The sequence below is a fragment of the Eleutherodactylus coqui genome, chromosome 8 (assembly GCF_035609145.1).
Source record: "Eleutherodactylus coqui strain aEleCoq1 chromosome 8, aEleCoq1.hap1, whole genome shotgun sequence".
Classification (NCBI taxonomy): Eukaryota; Metazoa; Chordata; class Amphibia; order Anura; family Eleutherodactylidae; genus Eleutherodactylus; species Eleutherodactylus coqui.
Window position 1 is genome coordinate 108438008 of NC_089844.1, and position 18853 is coordinate 108456860.

Genomic DNA, 18853 nt, shown 5'->3' on the forward strand with positions numbered 1-18853 from the left:
TGCTGTTAATGTGACCTGGAAGAAAAGTGCAGAATATACAGCCTAGAGCGGACCAGCTACAGAACTGCATTCTTCGAAGCAGAGATTAGTCGTATTAGGATGGATTTCTCAAAAAACAAAATGCCTGTAGTACTTCTATAACTTATCTCATTACTGTCAGGAATCTTCCACCACTGCTTCATGGGTGAAGCATCCTTGCCCTCTATGACCATAACTATTAGGTCTATTAGCAAACTAGACCCCATGGTCACTGACAAAAGAAGTGTTGTCATTGTATGCTGAAGTCATGTTACAGGGCATGTTGTACACTACATGGCCACTTTATTAAGGACGCTGGCCATTCACAATCAGAGCTTCCATACATGGAAATTAAACCCGCAACCTAAAATCAAGTGAGTGAGCTTTCTGCAGATTAGGTTCAGAATGAAAATTAAAGAATCTGAGTATTTCAAAAACTTCCAACTTTGTGGGGTTTTCTTATGCAAAGATGTGGAAAGTATGCAGAGAATGGTGTGATTGAGGGAAAACAACCAGCGAAAGGGCTATCTGTGGATGTAAACAACTCATCGACCAAAGGAGTCAGAGGAGGCTGTCAAGAATCGTTCTAACAGCTGAAATGTCTAACACTAACAGGCTGTTATACTAACCTGATATCTAAAGCCTTTGACTTTGTTGAATGCTTCAATAAAACATTATGAGTACTGAGAATATCAGAGTGCTGTGGATTTTTCTGATTGCTCCAATTAACATGTCCGAAGATACAATTTGTCATTCCTTACCCAGATGGGCTATAACAGCAGATGACCAGTCCTAGCATCATTGCTAAGAAAAACAGAAAGGCAAGAGTGCAATATTTTGACCACTGTGCAGTGGAAAAACATCACATGGTCAGATGAATCCAGAATTCTGTAGCACCATGCTGGTGGGAGAGTTGGAATTTGGTGTAAGCAGCATGAATTGATGAGCTCTTCCTGTCAGGTGCCTACCATTTAGACTAGTGGATGTGGAGTCATCGTCAATTTAACAGCAGGGTACAGACAGATGTTCATGGACAGCTATACATTCTGCAGATAGGATGTAGAATGCTTAATACTGGATTTCTATTCTACTACTGCCAGCTACTTTGCCTTCACCAGAATGCCCTAAACATACATGCCGACTTGCCAATGGTGCTTCAAAGAGATGGAATTGATACTAATATGTAGAGACTATCCTGGGTGGTTATTTTGTGGAATGGTATTCATGATTAAAATGTGCCATAGTTTGCTCAGATCAATGCTGAAAACACATTATGGCTCCATTTTCATGAGCATACGAAGGGTCCGTGTAAGTGCTGTAGATTTTGGTCCAGATATGGGCTGCTTTCTGGGAAAAATAGTGAATGAAAAGCGCAATCCCACAGGTTGTCAACTCTACAGACCTTGCTTATGTCTTACAGTTGCCTGCAAGGCATAGTTGATTTGCACAGTATTGCCTGAGTGCGCTTTGTGTTTAGTTAAGAGGGTTTGGCATAGGATGCAAGAATTGTGCTATGTCATGCATGTAATATGCTAGGACATAAAGGTGTTAAATATATATTCTTCCCTTTCCGGTCAAGGCCAAATGCACACGGGTGGAATTTCCGCCCGTGCCCTCTGCCATAGGATTGCATTAGATAATGCAATCCTATGCTGAGAGCCGCGATTTGACCGTGTGAAAACTCGTGCGGTAAACAAATTGCAGCATGTCCTATTTCTGTGCGAGCCTCTATAATCAATGGGGTCCGTTCTGTGCTGTTTAGTTCTGTCTTGAGACTGAGCCATTTGAACATGGGAACTCCCCTTTCCTGCTCCCTAAATGTAGCAGTAAAGGGGAACTCTGAGCGCAGGTGCGAAACCACCCTGATATTCTGTAATGTAATGATTGTGCACCCTTCGGTCCTTACTACGGTACCCGACAGCACTACCATGCACTGTGATGGTAGGTAGCAGTGAGAATGATTGGGTTATCTGCTGTCAGCTAACAGGGAGGGGTGCCAGCTTTAGCATAAGCCTAGAAAAAGCCTGATGCTGACATGGGTGTGTGCATTGTGATGCCTGGGCAAGGTAGGTCACTGCATTTCCTATTTTTGTGCAATTCTTCCTCAAGAATTGCCCATTATTTTTTATGGGGGCACTGCATGCAATTTTCATGCAAGTACAATGCATTTTTAACACAGGTTACTATGAAAACTACATGAAAAAAAGAACCAGGAAGTGCAGAGAAAAATGCGAGCCAAAACGCACGTTCTTCACGTTTGTGAAAATAGCAAGAAGATATCATGAAGATTGTATGATCGGTATTTCACTGACCAAAACACAATCGCCGGGGGGAATACAGCCTTCATCACAGAATTTGGCTGTAGTGTTGTGAACGGAAGCAGTGAGATTTTCCGCTGAATGAAAGTCATTAATCTAGCAATAGAGGTAGAGTAGAGAAAGTGGGCAGTGCACTTGCAAAGCAGCGCAGTGGGACGTTTAGCCACCTTGAGAATGTGAAGGAGCATCCAGGTAGTAGGTTTATAAATGCTTTTAAGACGTGTGGAAGTTGGCATGGGGCAGTGTCCAGCTCATCGGGATCAGCATTGGCTGATAGATGGTGTAGTCTCTAAAGGGGGCAGGAGCCTACCTGCAGCCTGGGTGTCCGTGTCCTCCATGGGAACCTTGTGTCCACGTCATCAGCCCAGCTCCAGCTGGTCAGGATCGGCCTCTCAGACACTGCTTTGTCTCCTGCTATCACTAATTATTTCTTATGCCGGTCTCCAGACTTGGTCTCATTACCACTGGAAGAGACAAAGCTCAGATCCATCATCCAATCAACCAGTTTTCACTTTACCCTGAGCTTGCTTTTTCCCAGAGTGCTGGGGGACCAATCAGTGGACCTTAGCAGCACGTCCTCGATTCTCTATCTCTAGGCCTTAGGCTCGAAACTCCACAGACTATGTTTAGTTTTACTATCCTGACTTTTTCCGTCCAGGGGCGGGCACCGCCCTTCAATATACACCATGGTGACGTGGATCATCGGCGCATTGAGTCAGGCACCGGTTGCCCTTACTAGCACTCAGGTGGCACAGTCTTAAACCAGATATTACAACAAAACCATCTTTAAAAGAATAGTACATATAAATGTCCATATAGAATGACACCTTCTTACATTAGGGCATGTAGTATTAACTATACACTATATAGGGGGTCTGTAGCGAAAATGTGCTGGAGAGATCCTACTGCTATCCAAAAGGGTTGCGTAAGATGGCATTCCTAAAAGAGGTGCTGGAGAATTCATGTGTGGGATAAACATTGCCAGCGAGATTCTGGGAATGTAGAGTTTGTGTAGCAGAGAGGGGTTCTGGTACCGGGCCATTAGAAGTTTATACTGGTGGAACACATACTTTAATGAGAAAAAGATGCGTATAATCACAGACAACTCCTCTTACTTCCTGCCAAGTCTGCAAAAGATGTTTTAGAAGAAGTAGTAGCTATTTGTTACAGCTACAGTATCTGACAAGTGCAGCACAAATGGTCTAGGTTGCTCGGTTTGCATTCTATCAAATAGACCACAAAAGTAGTGTTACAATAACCTGTTCTAGAAGTATCCTGCTACTACAGTATGCGTTTTTTTACTTAGCAGGTTATGGCCACAATCTATTTCCCTATTAAATGTGTGCCAACAGACAACATGCGGGGACGTCAATTTGCTTTAACTGTAGGTTATGTGTATCATGGCAAAGAATCCTGAATCTATAGTGAATGCAGACCTCACGGCAGGGCTTAAAGGGGTTGTCCCGCGCCGAAACGGTTTTTTGGTTTTTTTTAACCCCCCCCCCCCCCCCCCCCCCCCGTTCGGCGCGAGACAACCCCGATGCAGGGGTTAAAAAAACAACCCGCACAGCGCTTACCTGAATCCCGGCGGTCCGGCGTCTTCATACTCACCTGCTGAAGATGGCCGCCGGGATCCTCTGTCTCCATGGACCGCAGGGCTTCTGTGCGGTCCATTGCCGATTCCAGCCTCCTGATTGGCTGGAATCGGCACGTGACGGGGCGGAGCTACACGGAGCCCCATTCAGAAAAGAAGAAGACCCGGACTGCGCAAGCGCGGCTAATTTGGCCATCGGAGGGCGAAAATTAGTCGGCACCATGGAGACGAGGACGCCAGCAACGGAGCAGGTAAGTATAAAACTTTTTATAACTTCTGTATGGCTCATAATTAATGCACAATGTACATTACAAAGTGCATTATTATGGCCATGCAGAAGTGTATAGACCCACTTGCTGCCTCGGGACAACCCCTTTAATGGGGTTAAATCCATGGCAATCCAAGGAGCCTTCATTAGGTCCCAGCCTGCCATGGAAGCCCATCAGCAGCCCAGTAATGGCCAAATGCCACGGTCCGGGTTGACTGTAGGATCTAAGTAGTTAAAGACCTGTGTTCAGAGCTAGCTCCAAAGCCACCAGGTGTAAAGCAGGCGCAGCTCCTCGACCCGCTCCATACCTACTTTGGTAGTCAGGGGCGCATAGGTTTAATAAGTTTTAGGTAGGTGTGGGAAGAAAAGGCTGCAAGGTAAGAATGCTTTCTAAAATAGAAGTGTTAACAAAACAGAAATGTAAAAGCAAATTAATATTTGGTGTGACTGCCCTTTGCTTTCAAAACAGCATAAGTTCTTCTAGGCAGATTTTCACAGTTTTTGAAGGAACACGGTAGGGAGGTTTTTTCAAAATATCTTGGAGAACCAACCATCGCCTGTGCATGTACAGTTACTCCAATCCTTCTGTCTCTTCATGTAATCCCAGACAGACTGGATGATGATGAGATCAGGACTCTGAGGGCCGTATAATCACTTCCAGGACACCTTATTCTTCTTAAGGGCTCCTTCGCACTAGCGAGGGCGATATCGGGCTGTGAGATTTTGAGTGGAGACCTCCTTCCATCAGCAAGGGCACTAAAGATGAAACGTGGATGGGTCTTTCAGCTTGACAATGATCCCAAGCACACCGCCAGGGCAATGAAGGAGTGGCTTCGTAAGAAGCATTTCAAGATCCTGGAGTGGCCTAGTCAGTCTCCAGATCTCAACCCTATAGAAAACCTTTGGAGGCAGTTGAAAGTCCGTGTTGCCCAGCGACAGCCCCAAAACATCACTGCTCTTGAGGAGATCTGCATGGAGGAATGGGCCAACATACCAGCAACAGTATATGCTAACCTTGTGAGGACTTACAGAAAACGTGTGACCTCTGTCATTGCCAAAAAAGGATATATAACAAAGTATTGAGATGAACTTTTGTTATTGACCAAATACTTATTTTCCAGCATAATTTGCAAATAAATTCGTTAAAAATCAGACAATGTGATTTTCTGGATGTGTTTTCTCATGTTGTCTCTCATAGTTGAGGTCTACCTATGATGTCAATTACAGGACTCATCTTTTCAAGTGGGAGAACTTGTACAATTGGTATCTGACTAAATACTTTTTCCCCCCACTGTGTGTGTGTATATATATATATATATATATATATATATATATATATATAAATATATATATATATATATATATATATATATAATTCTGTCATCTTCTGATTGCCATAACATTTTTATCTGTCAATTGAGTTGTTTTAAGGATTGTTTTTTATGGGGCAACCATTTTGCAGGAAATACAACTTTGATTGATTTTTATTATTATTCTTGAGGATATGGTGACCAAAAATGCACAATTCCACCAACTTTGTGTATTTTTTTTTACTGCCGACTTTCACCATGTGGGATAACTAATCCATAATTTTGATACATTGGACTTATGGACATATCAGTATCAAATACATTTGTTTTGTTTTTTATTATAAATACGGTTAAAAGTTTTTTTTGGTGTTTATTCCACACAAAAACAACACTATTTTCCACTTATTTATAAGAGTAGCATCTCTTAGAAACCCTTCAAACATTTTAAGTTGAACTTTACCAGTCGATGGTTTCCAGGTTCACTTTTTGACTCTTGAGTCAGCGACCTGTAATGCAAAGCACTGGGGGGGGGGGGGGGGGGGGGGGGGAGTGTGGCTAACAGAAGTTTCAATAAGTGTGGAGTGCGGATAATTTTTTGACCACCTTCGTAATTGAACAGTTTAAAGTTAAAGGCCCTTTTACACGGTACAATTATTGCTCAAGCTGCTCATTAGACATAGTGGTTTTCACATTGTTAGTTGCAGTGAAAGAACAATCAGCAATAGATCACTGATCGGATCTTTCATACAGACCCAAAAATCATTGTTGGTCTGCCATGCAGCGTTCTGTCTAAACAGGCAGTTGTTCATCTATGAACGACTGCCTGTTTACTGTGAATGAAGGCGGGTGGCTGGACGCGAGCTCCGGTCTGTTCCATCTCCATTCACTGAGCAATGATCACTGCTGTCACATACATTGACAATGAACCTCTGTGTCCACATTCGCTGCTTTTATTTGCTTTTTACATAATTTGTTTTCCTTATAGCTTATAGGTGTCTAACTTGATCAAACTTTGCCTTCCTGAAGTTCAATGTTTTTGTGGCTTCCCAAAAAAATCACTATTGAAAGACTAGTGGTAATTATATTATGGTCAATATTTCTAGGTGCCCCGCGACCTGCACATCTGGTATTGTCATGTCTGTTGGTTAATATTGAGTCCTAATGTGTTGTCCTGCTAATTGGGTTTTGCACAAGATAATGAAAGATAAATCACCTTTCCTATAACACATGATTTTTGTTCCTGGGTTATAAAGGGCATTTCCCAATTGGTTCCATCATAAAACCATGGGGGGGGGGGGGGGGGAAAGAAAGTTTATTACACTGCAGAAACTTTGTTTTTGCAGTCTGCACATTGAAAGGTTAAAAATAGCATATTTCCATTAAGGAAAATTACAAACTTCTGCGTTTGAGGTAGAAGGGCATAATACAACATTATACAACAAACTAACCATATATTTTAACCAAAATGCTACAAGTGGATAAAAAGGAACCTAGAAATGTGTAGTTTTGCGAGGGTCTGTCAGGTCGCTTTCATGGATTAGTCCTCAAATGTAGTTCCCCATCAGGTTTTCATTGTACTGTCACTGGTAATGACGTTCAAATTTAGGATGTCTTGATGAAAGCGCTCTCCTTGCTCCCCTGAATAGGCACCCCAGTTCTCTTTAAATCTACCAAGATGAGCATCAAGTAAATGTACTTGTAAAAGACATCCTGCAGCCCATTTTGCTATAGTTTTTCACCATAATCTCAACCAAATCAACAGTTTTTAGCTTTATGATTTCCAAGGAAGCCTTTAACTACTTATCAAAACTGATCCCTGCTTTTTCCCCCCTGTTCTTTGAGAAGGTTGGGAAGCTCCTGACACTCAATGTTCTTGATTTAAGGTCCAACAACGCTGGCTTTAACTTTTGCTTCCATAAGCTTCGGGAAAAGATCTTGAAATACTTTATCACCGCTTTGGACAAGGAATCATTGGCATATTGAAAGAGTCACTCCGGTTAGTGTTGTGAAAGGTTTTTATTTCATTAATGTCATTAAAAAAAAAAAAAATACTTTGCTTTTTCATGGAAATCCCTTTGAGTGCAGCAATGCTTCACTTATATAAAACACAACTAAAAGGGCCATACATAGTGCAGCATTTTCATCTAATGTGACTCAGTGAGTCAATATTTGGAAGAGGTTTGTTCAGGTATCAACTGTACCAAGGGTAGAAACAATTTCCATTAGCACAAGGTTTTTAAATCTTAGATTAGCTCAAGAGTCCAGTGGGTAGTAGTTCTACTTAGTGACCGACAGCCATTTCCCTATACACACTCATAAAAGGAAAAACGGTCAGTCACGATGAGCCCAGTAGTCTTAAGTTCAGAATGGGCAGAGGATAAAATACAAAGTTACATTGAATCTTTTCCCATAAAACTATATATATATATATATATATATATACACACTCAGTTTTTCCTGCTCTATAAAACTTACTGCCCACAGAGCAGACTACACATTCAATATGGCAGATTCCCTTTGAAAAATATATGTAATGCTGTCCACGTCTCAGCATATTTTAGCTTGTGACTTCCCTATACTTTGCACTGGACCCAGCTTCCAGGTCAACTTGTCAATGGGCAGCTAGTAGAGTTGAGCGAACGTACTCTTCCGAGCTTGATGCTCGTTCGAGGATTAGCATACTCAATGGTGCTCGAGCGAGCATCACGCCGTGTTCAACCCCGTCCCAGTTTTTTGCCCCTCCCCGCTATGACGTGTCAGTTTTGGCCCCTCCCCGCTGCGCATGTCAATTTTTTGGCTGGCTGGCGAGAGCGAGAACCAAAAAAAAAAAAAAAAAACCTCGCCACCCAGCGTCCCACATACAAAAATACTCGAGTCTCCCATTGTAGTCAATGGGGTTCGCTACTCGAGTACAGCTCTCGAATTTTACGAAAAGCTCGACTCAAATAGCGAGGACCTGAGCATTTTGGGTGCTCGCTCATCTCTAGCAGCTAGCGATAAGTGATGATGCTCAGTACATCTACTCTATTATCTCGAAATGTGACCAAAGATACACAAGTTATCACCTTTGCGTCCTACGTACTACCTTAAATTATAAATAAGCTGCACAGCACATGCCTCTTCAAGGCATTACACAATGCCAACTTTATTATGAAAATAACACATGTACATAGAGCTTCCTGCCACTATTTCTTAATCCATTCTTTTCAGCCGGTTGTGTAACTTTAAACTGTGCAGTCTGGAAAAATAACAACTTGGACAGAATTATGCTGGAAAGAAAACTAACATTCGCATAGATTCCTATAGCAATCTTTCTCTAAATGCCAATTTCACTTTTTGCCTGTCACTGAGAAACCATTCACAGAAAAAAAAACTGCTTTCCAGTCTTCTAAGCAAATGAACAACACCACTGGATTAAAGGGCAATCACAAGGCGTTGATCCAACCTGGACCTCGATTTAGCAGGTCCAAATACAAGGAATGGCTACTGTATTCGAGGCAGTTGACCTTTCACAATTAAAAAGTCATAAAATTAAGTGAGCAAGTTTTCCATGGGTCAACTTTAACATGAATCCACATTAGATTGGGAAAGTTGAGCGATTGAGGTGTGTCTTTGAACAAGGGATGGTAATTGGTGCTAAACTAGCTAAGATCAGCATGTTCCAAACTGCCAACCCCTGTAGGGTTTTCTCATGCAAGGGTGTGAAGAGTATGCCTAGAATGGTGTGATCAAAAGGGAAACCAGCAAGGAAAAGGGGATGTTATGGCTGTAAAGAACTCAGAAGAAAGGGATCAGAGGAGAATATCAAGGCCATTTGGAGACACAGGCTGTGCAAAGTCAAGCAAATTGCAAGACCAAAGGAGGTCTAATGCACTATTAGATGGGTGACTCTCATAAAGTGACCATTTGGTGTCTAGTCATGCACAGTTCCGGGTATTTTTATTCATTTTGAATGTGAATATGTTGACAAGTGGGCGTTGTCATTCCCCAAGTACAGCAGACTCTAGGCATTTACTAAAACAAATCCATGACCCGTAACATTGCTTAACTCTATCAGTTTGCAGTTTAAGTTACTGGTTCAGGCAAGGATGTGCTTTATATAGGAACAGTATTTATTGCATCCATTATGGCAAATAAGAATATGTGTTACTTAAGATGGAAGAAGTCAGCATTCTGGTGAGAAGATAAGAAACCAAGAGTAAGTCGCAGCCACTAAACTAAAACTACATGAAGTAGCTGCTGATCATCTGACTTCTGATGACCTATAGAATCATTTGTGAAGATATATATTGTATATGTTATGCGGAGAGGGATAAATCAAATAGGATTATAATTCATTTTTGTTTTTCCTAATATAGCTTAGCAGATAGTGATGACCATCAATAACAAACGTGACAATTTACAGAAGACGCAATTCAACTGTGAAAATCAATGTCTGTAATCCCTGTTTTCACTTCTGCAAAAATAGCCACTGCCAATATCTCCAAGTTAAAGCGACGCACCGGTCCTGCAACAAAGATGGCCACACCAACTTCTAACTGCCTGATGTTTACTAATACACAGTATACATCGTTAGTCTGAGACACTATACACCTGCTTTGATTGACCAGGCGAGTAGTGCTGGCCTTAGAACTGATGTACAATGTTGCTCAAGCCATTCCTCATAGATGTGGTCCTGAGTGGAGGGCCTGACATCTACAATACCTATATGTCCTAATGGGGCATATAGAAAGTGACTGTCTAGACCAGACAACCCCATTAGAAGAAAGTTGGAAAATCCATGCAAAGAAAAAGTGGAGGAGCTATATTCTATATGAGAGGAGCTCTGGGAAGTAGCTACAACCTCACCCGTTTTCCTTTCCGTACGTTTTAATAAATTCCTAAGTGTATCATCAGACCTCTCCAGTAGTAAGACCTCGCCACAAGCAGCAGTTTTGTCATTTATTTAAATTTTTATTTTCTGACATTATGTTGATGTCATTTATAATGAAATACAGACAAATAATATGCAGTTGACAGATAACAGGATAACATGTACAGGTGAAATGTCATTTAGGAGGAAAATGCATATTATTAAATTACTGCATTTATGGTAGGAAATCCATTTACTCTACAAGTACACAGGACACAAAAGATTGTGCATCATTAGAAACTAAAATCTGTAAACATTTTCTAATACATTTCTCTTGTAAACACCCTTTGGTCCATTCAGAGCTTCTCACACAGATGTAGCAAAGTTTTAGCTTTCACTTAACATTAAAAAACGAAGAACAACATTCTTTCCTAGAGGATTAACCCTTTTAATGGCTTTTGTTGTGTTAAGATATTAGCTTGTCCAGTTACTTACACCTCCTCCACCATGGAGGGGCAGTGCTGCAGTCCTGCTATCCGTAGTGACAGCCATGGTCATTAAGAGCCAGTTGGCCACTGTAGCCCGATGCTGTAGTGTCACTGTTCAGCTCTCCTGGCTTCCTTGGTTCAGAGTGTGAGCGAGCAGTGACTCGGGAGTCTCTGATTGGTTGCAGCGATCACCTGACTTCCAGTGACATGAGCTGTCACAACAGACAGCGGGCCAATGGTGGAACTGCAGGCCTGGAAATGGTCACAGAAAGTCACACTCAAGTTAAGCTTTACTACATCTATAACTTCCACATTTGTACAAACTTCTTCATAATATGTAACCAGTACATGGCTAATAATTTGCTTTTGCCTTGATAGTCACACCCCTCTTCTACTCCCCAAAGTGCAATTTACCTTACAATCCTTCCATCATCTCTCCAATAAGCCACAGCCTAACCAGCAAGCAGTCCGATGCTCTCCCAGAACAGTAGGTGTAAGTATCAACGGCAGTGGGCTGGAAAAGTAGCCTAACGGCGCAAAAACTGAAAAGTCTGCCTTTGCTCAGAATTACCCTTTAAGGCTAGGTTCACACGGGACGGATTTTCAGCGGAATTCTCGCAAAAAGTCAGCTGGAAAACCACAGCTGCGGGTTATGGAGCGGCTTTGCCGCCTGCATTTCTGCTGCAGCCATCTCTCCCCATAGAGAGGGGGGAGGCCGCTGTGGGGGGGGAAAAAAAAAAAAGAATCGACATGCTACGTCTTGAATTTCCGTGCCGCATGGCTGCTTCCACACGGTTTGGCCGCAGCGTGTAGACAAGATTTTTGCAAAATCTCGTCCACTTTGTTGTCTAATCTTGGGAGCCGCATGCAGAATTCAAGTGCAGACAACCGGCACGGAAATTCAGCAACAGATCTCCATCCCGGGTGAAGCCAGCAAAAAAAAAAAAAATGATTTTTTTTCTCTTGTAATAGAAATATTATACACAATATAATAGATAAAGATTTAAAACTCTATCACATTTAAAAATAGACTGTAAAACGGAATAATGTATACAAAATAGGGGGTATAGGTAAGCAGAGAGTGGTCTATAAAATACAAGTGTGCACAGCGCTCAGTGGTGGTACGTTTGAAACTAACAAACTACGTTAGGTTATATTACATTGCTAGGATGTAAAACTCTGGACAGTGTTCACAAAACCAAAACGGTTAACCATAATCACACATCTGTCATGTACTAAAAAAATAAGGGGCTGACTAAGGCCACCTGTCCACGGGCAGTGCGATGTACTGCTGTGTCTTTCCGCTGTGGGAGCCGACGCCGGGGAGCACTTTGTCATCGCGATTATCCGTTATTAACCCATCTATGATAGGTTCATCGTGGAGAATCGTGGCATGCTGCGATTTTCAGATGCCAGCGGAAAATTGAGAGCGATTGCCCACTCGTGTATATTGGGCTGCGCTTTCCAGTTACCCTATGGAAAGCGTTCACTGCGTTACCCGTATGCGGATTATCGCCGCGGGCATCGCAGTGAAATATCACCCGTGGACAGGAGCCTAGAGAGATTTTTGGAACTAGCTCAAGTTATCTAGGAACCCACTGGATATCAACACAGAAGAATATCTGTGAAGTATACTAGTCACCTGCATTGGTGCAAGTTCTCTTTTTTTTCCTATATACACACATTGTTCTACAAGTACCAAACTGGAAAACAATGTAATTCTTTCTGTTATAGCACTGCAATTGCGCTTATGTCTGTGTGAAGCCGGAGTAATATTCGGTATAATTTGATAGCAGTGCTATTAGACTACAACAAAACTAATATGGGAAAACCCGCCTTTCTGCAAGCCATTCCGCTCCGGAACATGACAATCTTAGAATACTCTCAAGATGCAAAAACAATCTAAATAAGCGGAGACATAAAACCTTGATTATTGATTTTCCTGTGAACCATATTATAGTCAATGTCCTAACTATGCAACAAAGTTTCTACATTTTCTTGTAAATATATTTATATTTATATATAAAAAAAAAAGGCATGGGTAATACTAGTGAAATCACAAATCACTGGAGGGGTGAGGAGGTATATTATTTGCAGTTCTTCTCTGACATCCCTCCAATCTGCTGGTTTCAGGTCCTGTTTTTTGCTGTCCTAGATGGCCGACACATTCTTCAGACTACCCAATCTCCACAGAGTACTGGTAGCATTAGACTACAAGCGTACTATACCTGCTTTGATTGGCCAAAGCTACTCATGTGATGGGGTTGGCGGTGGGGATTTGGGAGGGTAGGGGGGGGCAGTGAAGAACCGCAGGCAATTTTGTCCTGAGACTGGAGGGACCCTATAGCTGTGGATCATTCTAGTGGACAATTAATTTGGACCAGAGACTTATTTTACTTTTGAGGCAGCCGTTTCTATGGGCTAAAACTCAATTTCAAATATAGCAGCCAATCAATATAAGATATTTGACTGACATGAGTGCATGATACAAATACAAGTTCTAAAAGCAATGCATGTTTATGGCAAACCATCTGACGGATCATTCACTACTGAAGACCATTTAAAGAAGAAAAAATAAAATTTTTTAGAAGTAAATGGTGATAGGAATTTACCTTCACCAGGTAATGTTTAAAGCGACCCTCCGGTCCTAATAGAGATGGCCGCAGCCGCTTCCCCAACTAGCTGATGCACGCGGTGTATTAGTTTACATCATTAGTCTATGACACTACACCTGCTTTGATTGACCAGTGCCGTACCGAACAGTTGGAGCAGCATGTAGTGTTTTATACCACCGAGTGCATCAGGTAGTCAGAGAAGCGCTGCAGCCATCCGTTTGTCCAAGACTGGAGCTTTACTATAATCTGAATTTTGCTTTTGTTCCAAGGACCATGGCTTCCCAGGTTATGACGACAGTTAATCTAATAATACCAGCAATTAGTAGCCCTCACAACAGCTTAATGGGTTAACACAATGTGGAAAGAAACTGCATGTAATTTTGCATATTACTGCGTGAAATCCTCATCATAATCTGCAAGAGGTCAGCACGGTGCGGCTCTTCAAAGCCGGCCTAAAATCAGCATTAAAAAAAACTGCATTTGGTGTGGCTTTTAGTTGCAGGATGTGCTCTGAAATGTGAAGAATGTGCAAGTACACAGAAGAATTGGGCCAGAGATGATATTCAATGCCTCGCATCCTGGAATGTGTGTCAGATGAAGCACAGAATCTTTTGCCATTTCAGTTTACAAGCTAGAGAAGAACATTTGTTTTCGTATAAAAGTTTTGCATTACAATTTTTACACTGATGCTTGCCGGAATGCTTTGGGCTTAAAAATGGAAACAGGAGGGAGTCCTTTGTTTAAGTCATTAAGCTTTTACAATCAGCAGTTAATATTATGTGGCAACTGATTCTTCGTTCTGACTACAAAATCCCTTTAGCAAGTTTTTACTTAATAGAAGACATATACAGAATATCAATGTTCATGTCACAACACATTACAAATGTCATTTTTTTTTTTTAAAAACAGGTAAAACGGTGAAAAATCATTTGTCCAGATGTAACAATATAATAAAGAAAATAAATAAAGTAAGTGAGAATGAGTTAAGGCTGCTGTCACAGCACACTAGTCGCCTCAATGTCAGCTACTCAGAATCAGGTCCGGGCTGGCGTCATAACATCAACACAGCCCACGTGGCAGCGGCAATGAAGGTGGTTAGATATTCGGTTCTCTCAAAACCCATAATGCTTTAGGAGCCTCTCAGGAATGAACCACCATGCATCTTCTGACTATAAGTAAAGCTTAGAATGGTTCCCTAAAAAGGGCCTGCCTGAGATTCCTTGCTGCTGGACAAGTTGGATGGAGGGCAATTAAGTGTAAGTATGCCAAGTGTGTGTTCAAGCTGGGCTCAAACTGTCTCTACAACACAAATCAAGAACTCGGGTAGGAGCTAGAAAGAAAAATCTTAAACTTCTAAGAGAGCAAATAGCAGAATTGAAGGAGGAATCCAACAAGCTACAGCAGGGGTGGGACAGTTCAGATCTCTCAAAACCCATGAGGAACAGTGAAAAGCTGTGTGAAGATGAGCAAGAATAAGTGATATGGCTGCTGGAGACAAGCCAGCGGAGCTTCCTGCATCCTGAAAGTGGAGGAAACATGGCTAATCTGGGATGAGCGAGTGAAGGACAGAGCACACAAAAGGGAAGGGAGGCCCATAGATTGATTTGTGTCCGGGAAGGATTGGTCAGAGATTAGTTGCCAACTGTGGGAAGAGTCAAGTTGTGTCTCTACAGCACATGAGGAGCGAGAACTATAGCTTCTCAGGGCTTATTCAAAAGGGGCGTTGGCATTTTTAATGTTCGCCCACGACACAAAAAAATCCGTGAACAGGCGCACAAATCTAACATTTGTGCCCGTTCAGACGGCCCAGTGGTTATATGCAGAGTCCGCAATGCGGTTGGCTGTGAGAGACGGCTAGGGGAGGAGGCGGGACGGGGCAGGAGCTAGAGTGCTAAGCTCCTGCCCCTTGTCCCAGCCAGCAATGAAGAGGGGGGTTGGCGGCTTAGAAACTAGCCCCACCCTCCTATTGTAAAACGCTGGCAAGGGGCGCAGGGGAGGAGGGAAGGGGGTGGGAGTTTAGCAGTCACCCTACTAAACTCCCTCCTCGGGCAGCTGTCATAGGTTCCCATAGGAGTCTATGAAGCTGCCGGCGGCGTAAAAGCACGCAACTGAAATGCACTATTTTGGCCGTCCGGGCACTTTTACGCCATGGAAATACGACCAAATGCATCAGGGGGGCAGCGTATATCAGCCGAGTGTGAATACGCCACCAATATATGCTTACATGAATCCAGCCTTAGAAAGTAACCATTATGTATCTGTGCTTCTTGAGAGAGTTTGGTTCAAAAGTTTAGTTTCCTCTGTGAGGTTCCTTCTGGGCAGTTTGCATCACAATGGGAATGGTATCTGAAACTCCACCAAGTTGCTTCCCATTATTCTATGGTTTTAACAATGCAAGTCCTAAACTTAGCCGCGCCCAAGCATTACAACTGTATGCGATGGTCCTGATCTATTCCATGGCAGCACTAAGCTACCAAGCAGCAGTGAGGAAGCTCATTTTGACTCCTCCGATACAAAATCTTCCAGAGATGCTTTCATGAGGTCCAAGGCCTATGCTTTAAGGGAATTTTGCACTAATTATCTAAAGCAAATGGTCTAGATTTTCCTGAATGATACACAATGGCATTTCAAGCTATGAAAAATAAACATATCACTGTGTGATAAAACCAGAATACTGTCAGATGTTAGGTTTCCACAAACTTCACAGCTAGGTTCTCCACAAACCACAAATGGCTCCGTATAAAAAAGAAGTAGTAAATGGCATGTCAAAGTGTGCTCCAAGATTTACAGACTAAAATTTGCATAGTTCTAGATGGAAATAAAAAATATATATGTATAGAAAGGGTAATCTTCAAGGCAGTCTGGTTTAAATACGTTTATAGGAGCCGAGTAACGTTTCGCAGTTGGAGCAGTAATGATCCACATCTTTTAACGAATCGATACAGAAAGGAATGAGACAGCAACCAAATCCACACCTGTTAAAAAGAATGGAAAATATACAAACATGAGACGAGTAAAGAAAAATTACTACTAAAAACAACCATTTTAACAATTAAGTAATTTCTGCACAAAAATACAACAGCGAGTAGGAAGGAACACCAGTGCCCAGCAGCATGCAGAAGGCACAAATGTTATATGGGGAGGAAGTACAGCTGCAAAATACCCCTACCATACAGTGGTGTGTGTGTGTGTTACATATATTATACTTGCACACAGATAAGGCTTGTATAGGGTGCCGGTGCTACTGTACATGTAATGCACTGTGTAGGCTTATACCCATTCTGTTGGACTAGATCAGACTGCTAATAGCACTGGTATACCCACCCAATCAGCCGTAAGCCTACAAGGTGCATTACATGTACATGTGGCATTGGCACCCTATACAAGCCTTATTTGTGCGCATGTATAAAACAAAGCAGCCCCCCACAATGCATCGTAGGTATACGAATGGTTGGACATCAGTATTTTGCACCTCTGCTGCCTCCCCCGTATAGCAATTTTGCCTTCTGCTAGGAGCTGGGGTTTGTACCTGTCCATATACGTCTGTACCAGTAAGTGTGGCCAGTTTTCAGTGATTTTTGAATGGATTTGATCTTTACTTGGTGAATTGTAAGACCTGCTAGTGTCCAGACAATGACAAAGCATCTCTCATGGGAGATTTAGATATATTGACCAGCATTCTTGTGACATACAAATGATTTTCCCACCTAGAACTAGCCCCGTGTTAGGTATTTCATCTGGATCAGTCGAGTCTAACCTCTGAAACTCCAATGGTCCTAGTTAACCCATCACATATATTATATTGTGATAAATATAAACTAGGTCTTTTACAAACTTTTGTCTATCAATGTCACAACTTGATAAAAGGAATTCCACTAAAGATTTCTCACAAAAGTGAAAGATATTTTTAATTTATTCACCATTAATAAGTAAATGAAGAGAATTAAAACACTCGCAACATATTAGCTCTCTTATCTAATAAAAGGCGTTGTATTAATTGTTCTTGAGAATTTAAAGGCGATTGTACAGAATTAGAAAACTATGGCGGCTTTCTTCTAAAAACAGCACCACACCTTTGCCACAGGTTGGATGCGGTATTACAGCTTTTTCACATTCACTTCAATGGACCTGAACTGCAAATACTAGAGACAATCCATGGCTATCTGTGGTGCCATTTCTGGAAGAAGCAAACCGAAAGGATTATGACCAACTTCTCATTTACTATAATAGAGGCAGCAATTAAAGAAGTTTTAAAAAGGTACCAGACTTCATCAGTAATGCTGGTATAGAGCAGACTTCATCAGTAATGCTGGTATAGAGAACAGCGGTAGCAGAATGACAGGCTTAGTTCTGGGGGTAACAGTGCAGCCAGCTAGAAGATAACGCGGAAATCTTGTAGCTGGCTGCACGCTGCTGCCCCATTAGCAGTGCTGTACTCTCAACTACCCCAAAACTACTTCCCTCATTCAGCTACAGCTGTTCTGTATACCAGCATTACTTGATGAATTTTTGTACCTCAAAACGATTTAATTGCTGGCTACATTATAACAAACGAGGAGTTGGTCATAATCCTTTTGGTTTGCAGCTTCCACTTGGTCATCTTGGAAGGTGGCTCCATCCTACTAGCTGTTTTTGCCATTTTACTCAGTGTTCTACTAGGCCTGCCTCCAGCAAGGTGTTTGTCTGGTTGGGCAGCACCTCCTACCTTCTCCGATAAAGCAATCCACCCTCTTAGTCCTAGTCCCATCATAATTATGTGGGGGTTTACAGATCACTTTTGGTTTGTTACACCCATTTTTTTCAACAGTCACTTTTTGTTTCTGGACGAAAGCAACCATGTTTTTCTACTCCCGGAGAATACCTGTAAGTCCCTTTTAGGCCCCCTGTCCACAGCGGTGGTGGAATATCACTAGTAATATTCCGCCGCGGGAAAGGAGCAGGGAGCCCTGACAGGTCTCCGAGGTAAGCCTATCTGATAAATAGGCTCACCGTGGAGAATCACAGCATGCCGCGATTTAAATCCTGCGAGTGGAGAATTGCTACGATTCTCAGCTCGTGGACGCCGTCGCTGCGCTGTGGACAGGCAGCCTTACATGGCCCGATAACAATGCACAACAGCATTTTTGCATCTGCTGTGCGATATATCAATTCTTATGGATTTTTGGATGTAGAATCCGAATTTACCTTTAGAAAGGATGTATCACGTAAGGTTTTTATGCAATTTAGATTTTTTTCAATTTTTAAAAAAAAAAGTCTTGTGTTTGTGCTCATTTTCGGGTGAATTATTTATATAAAATTATAATCAGTGACTTAGCTAAACTCTTTATTGTAATGTAAAACAGTGGATGAAGTTCTTAAAATGGTCACTAGATGGCAGAACAATGTAGTCG

At 42.0% G+C, this 18853-nt stretch overlaps 1 protein-coding gene across 1 annotated transcript in view; it reads right to left on the minus strand.

Annotated features, from left to right (window-relative positions):
• Nucleotides 1-10451: 10451 nt before the first annotated feature.
• LITAF (lipopolysaccharide induced TNF factor) overlaps nucleotides 10452-18853 on the minus strand; it is a 43954-nt gene continuing 35552 nt past the window's right edge. Inside the window, exon 4 of the mRNA XM_066576188.1 lies at nucleotides 10452-16438. Coding sequence (XP_066432285.1) covers nucleotides 16330-16438 — 109 coding nt within the window. The 3' untranslated portion in view covers nucleotides 10452-16329. The remainder of the gene's footprint in view (nucleotides 16439-18853) is intronic.